Genomic DNA, 4,334 nt, shown 5'->3' with positions numbered 1-4,334 from the left:
CACCCCAGCGTCAACCTGTTGGGCTCAGGCAATCCTTTCACCTCAGCCTTCCAAGTAGCCGGAACTACAGGTGTGCGTTACCATGCCTGGCTAATTTTTTGTTATATTGTAGAGACAAGGTCTCATCAATTTGCCCAGACTGGTCTCGAACCCCTGGACTCAGATAATCCTCTTGCCTCGGCCTCCCAAAATGCTGGGATCACAGGCCTTTGCCACCATGCCCAGCTGACGATCTTTTTTTATAAAGATGCACAAGCAACCTGTGATGACAGAGAGGCCAACAATGGCTTAGGCCTGAATGCCATCTCTCATGGCCTTTCTGTATTCCTGGTACATGTGATATGTCTCAATGCTTTCTGAGGTCTTGAGACTAAGTGAGAATTGTTTTAGTTTAAAACACAAGGGGCGCCGGGCTCGGTGGCTCAGCCAGCGCTTTGGGAGGCTGAGGTGAGTGGATTGCCTGAGCCTGAGGGTTCGAGACCTGCCCGGGCAACTTGGCGAGACCTCGTCTCTACAATAAATCAAAAAATTAGCTGGGCGTGATAGCGCGCGCCTGTATTCCAACTACTTGGAAGGCTGAGGCAGAAGGATCGCCGGAGCCCAGCAGGTCGAGGCTGCAGTGGCCATTCTGGGTGATAGAGTGAGACTCCAACTCAAACAAAACAAAAAAAACACAAGGGGAATTTTATGAAATATTTTTGGGATTAGCCAAAATTTTGCAAATGAACAAAAGAAAAATCTTAGCGGGAGGTCACCGAGTTAGAATAAAATGGAAAACAGAGTAAAACATATTTGAAACATATTTTGCTAATTTCCTTTTTACTCTGTTTTAAAATTAGAAAATATGATGGGAGAAGATTAACTGTGCTTTGAAGACATACAAAAGGAAATGCATGGTCAAACTCTGTTTATTCTCACTCCAACTTTAGTATAATTTCTTTCTCGTGCCCTGTTAACCCTTGTAAATGCAGAAGACACTTGGAAGAAGGGATTTATCGACTTTTAAGGCCCCATCATGGCCTACTGTGTGTTGTACAATTTGCTTTTCCTGCTGCTACATCTGTGGCTTCAACTGGTGAAGTCAGTAACAACCTAAAAAAACCCTCACCTCTTTGCCTGGCATAACTTTATTAATTTAAAGCTTAGAATTTGTTCTCATAAAGCTCACATATATAAAATAAACATAGTAGGGATTTTCTACTGGAATTTATTTGCAGTTTGCGTTGGTTCTCTTAGCTGTGAAGCGAAGTCCCTGTGTGCTGATCCTTTTTACTTCTTCGTAGGCTAGAAGAACTGCAGAGCTTCCTCTTGTATAAAAACAAGTTGACCTACCTTCCTTATTCCATGCTTAACCTAAAGAAGCTCACCTTGTTAGTCGTCAGCGGGGACCGTTTGGTGGAGCTTCCAACTGCCCTTTGTGACTCATCCACACCTTTAAAGTGAGTAGACCAGAGACCCAAGTGAGAGACACATTTGGACACAGGGGAGGAGTGAGGAGCCACCTGAGCCCGGGCAACTGTCTCAGGAACCAGATTAGATGGTTCTCATACTCTGAGAACCTGACCCCAGTTCACAGAGGTTCTGATGACTTTCTACAGGATTTGGGAGTTTTTAGCGTTTGACACAAGGAGGAGGGATGTGGCTCAGAGGATTTCTGGACAAATGATACATGCTAGTTGAAGGGGCAGCGGAGCCTATGCCAGGGTCCCTGGTCTGTCACTCAGCACTCACATCACTGCTGGCCTGGAGAGGGCGGCAGCTGTCAACAGGATCCTCCCTGTTTGCCTCATCCTTCTTTCAGTTTCCTTAAATGAACCCATTAAACCACCGGAGAGTAAGAAAACCATCCATGCAAATGTGATACAAACAGACCCCAATCTGGGGTGAGAAGGAAGTGGAATTGAAAAGCCCCAACTTTGCCCCCTCCTAAATGACTCCAAGGCAGTTGAGGGTTCCCTGGTAGCACATCCAACCAGAATTTAGGGCTTTAGGCTTCCCCCATTCCCTCTACCCTGAGACCATTTTTGCCCATCCCCAGCAGCTTGGAGCCTCCCTGTAACCTTCACAAGAGAACTGTTCTAGTAAGAGCTACCTTCTCTGTGCCCAAAGACCCATCAATCTTGAACACAAGGTGCTAGTTGAGACCACTACTGTGGGAAATGCTTCCCAGGGACTCCTAGTCCTCTGGTAAATGCTTAGTATCAGTATAGAGTTAAATACTACCTTCCTGTCCTTGCAATAAAATGCACAGTAAACTAATAAAAGAGTTTCAATATTGGAGAGAGAGAGAGAGACCAACGCTATGCCTGTATACATACAAGATTAATAGGGATGTAATACATCTGTTTCTGCCCCAACCCACTCTTTCCACTGGAATGGGTCTTCCACTGTTTTTGGCTGTGTGAGGAATGTTATTTGGCTAAGAGGCCCACTGGTGAGAGGGGTTGCAGAATCCATCCCTAAATCCCTTCCACATTTGGGCAACTGAGAGCAGGCTTGGCAGCTTCACGACCAAGAGCAGCCAGGGTAAACCCATCACCTAACAAAAGTAATTTCAGATGATATAACTGCAGGATTCGGACATCTAAGAGAATCAGATGAAAGCTCTTTGAACTTCTGATAGTCCAATCAAAAGACTAGATATAAGTTTGCATTAAAATGCAAAAGCTGTATTAAAAAAAAAAAAAGTAAGCTGGGCTTGGTGGCTCAGCCTGTAATCCTGCGCCTTTGGGAGGCTGAGGTGAGTGGATTGCCTGAGTCCGCGGGTTTGAGACCTGCCTGGGCAGCGAGACCTCATCTCTACAATAAATCAAAAAAATCAGCCGGGCGTGGTAGTGCACACCTGTAATTCCGGCTACTTGGAAGGCTGAGGCGGAAGGATCGCCGGAGCCCAGCAGGTTGAGGCTGCGGTGGCCGGGAGCGGCCACTTCACTCCAGTCTGGGCGACAAAGTGAGACCCCCAACTCAAAAAAAAAAAAAAAAAAAAAAGCAAAAGCTTACTGATTTCTTAGAAATAGCCTATAGAAAAATTATGAAAGAAATAATGATATTAATAGTAATGACCAAAAATACAAAATATCTAGAGAAAACTGTAGTAATAAAATAGTTCTCATACGAAGGGGACTAAAAATTACCCCAAAGGATGCCAAAAGAACCTTGAATTACTTGGAAACAACAGACTGTATCTTTTCTGACTGAAAAGATGGTAAAGGTGTGATTTCTTCCAAAACTAAATCTAAGTACAATATGATTCCAACCATAACTCCAATGGAATTTATTTTTTATTTTTTTTATTATTGGAAGAGGACAGGTAGGCCTGAAGTCAACTCTAATACATGATATAGGAATTTTCATGAACCAGGTGGGAAAGCATGAATGATTTCATACAATATTGAGGAAATTGACTAGTTAGAAGATCAAGCCTATTCTGAAATTTACAGCATAAGAAATCTTTGCAGGATATATTTCTTGGACAAAAAAATTTGGAGAGTGATAAAAATAGGTACATTTCTCATTTTTGGACAGGGAAAGAGAAAAATTAATTTAATGAAATAAATTATAAAGACAAAATGGAATGGTTCTGTCTACATTAAAAATTAAAACTTTTTTACTTTCTTCACATTCAGACATTTAATAAAATAAAAACAAAATGAGCTGGGAAATATATATACTAAATGTGATACGTATGTGACTTATAACTTCCATTGTGACAGTAGTCTTCTACAAGCCAGTGAGAACATGCTAACACCCCAAGACAGCAGGGTCTACAATTGCAACCAAGGACTGTTTGAGAGACATCTTGTTTTGAATTGCAATAAATATCACCTTTCATATCAAAACATCCTTAAAAATTGTGAAGACAGAAGATTCAGTGCCATTTGAGTTTCACTCTTTTAGCCTATTTTTTTGGTAGCAGTAGTTCATCTTTTATTTTATTTACTTATTTATTTTTTAGAGACAGCTTTGTCACTCAGGCTGGAGTGCAATCTTAGCTCACTGCAACCTTGAACTTCTGGGCTTAAGCAATCCTCCTGCCTCAGCCTGTGGAGTAGCTGGGACTACAGACATGTACCACACACCCCAGCTAATTTTCTTTCTTTCCTTCTTTCTTTTTTTTTTTTTTGAGTCAGAGTCTCACTCTGTCGCCCAGCAGACTGGAGTGCAGTGGCCGCTCCCGGCCACCACAGCCTCGACCTGCTGGGCTCCGGCGATCCTTCCGCCTCAGCCTTCCCAGTAGCTGGAACTACAGGCGCGCGCTACCACACCTGGTTAATTTTTGATTTATTGTAAAGACGAGGTCTCGTCAAGTTGCCCAGGCGGATCTCGAACCTCGG

At 43.0% G+C, this 4,334-nt stretch overlaps 1 protein-coding gene across 1 annotated transcript in view; it reads left to right on the top strand.

Moving 5' to 3' along the window:
- Nucleotides 1–4,334, top strand: part of LRRC2 (leucine rich repeat containing 2) — a 40,706-nt gene that overhangs the window by 31,977 nt on the left and 4,395 nt on the right. Inside the window, exon 6 of the mRNA XM_008071223.1 lies at nt 1,284–1,439. Coding sequence (XP_008069414.1) covers nt 1,284–1,439 — 156 coding nt within the window. The remainder of the gene's footprint in view (nt 1–1,283; nt 1,440–4,334) is intronic.

The sequence above is a fragment of the Carlito syrichta genome, unplaced genomic scaffold (assembly GCF_000164805.1).
Source record: "Carlito syrichta isolate Samal-C Ts95f unplaced genomic scaffold, Tarsius_syrichta-2.0.1 Scaffold314220, whole genome shotgun sequence".
Taxonomy (NCBI): domain Eukaryota; kingdom Metazoa; phylum Chordata; class Mammalia; order Primates; family Tarsiidae; genus Carlito; species Carlito syrichta.
This window is presented reverse-complemented; position numbering and strand designations above follow the sequence as displayed.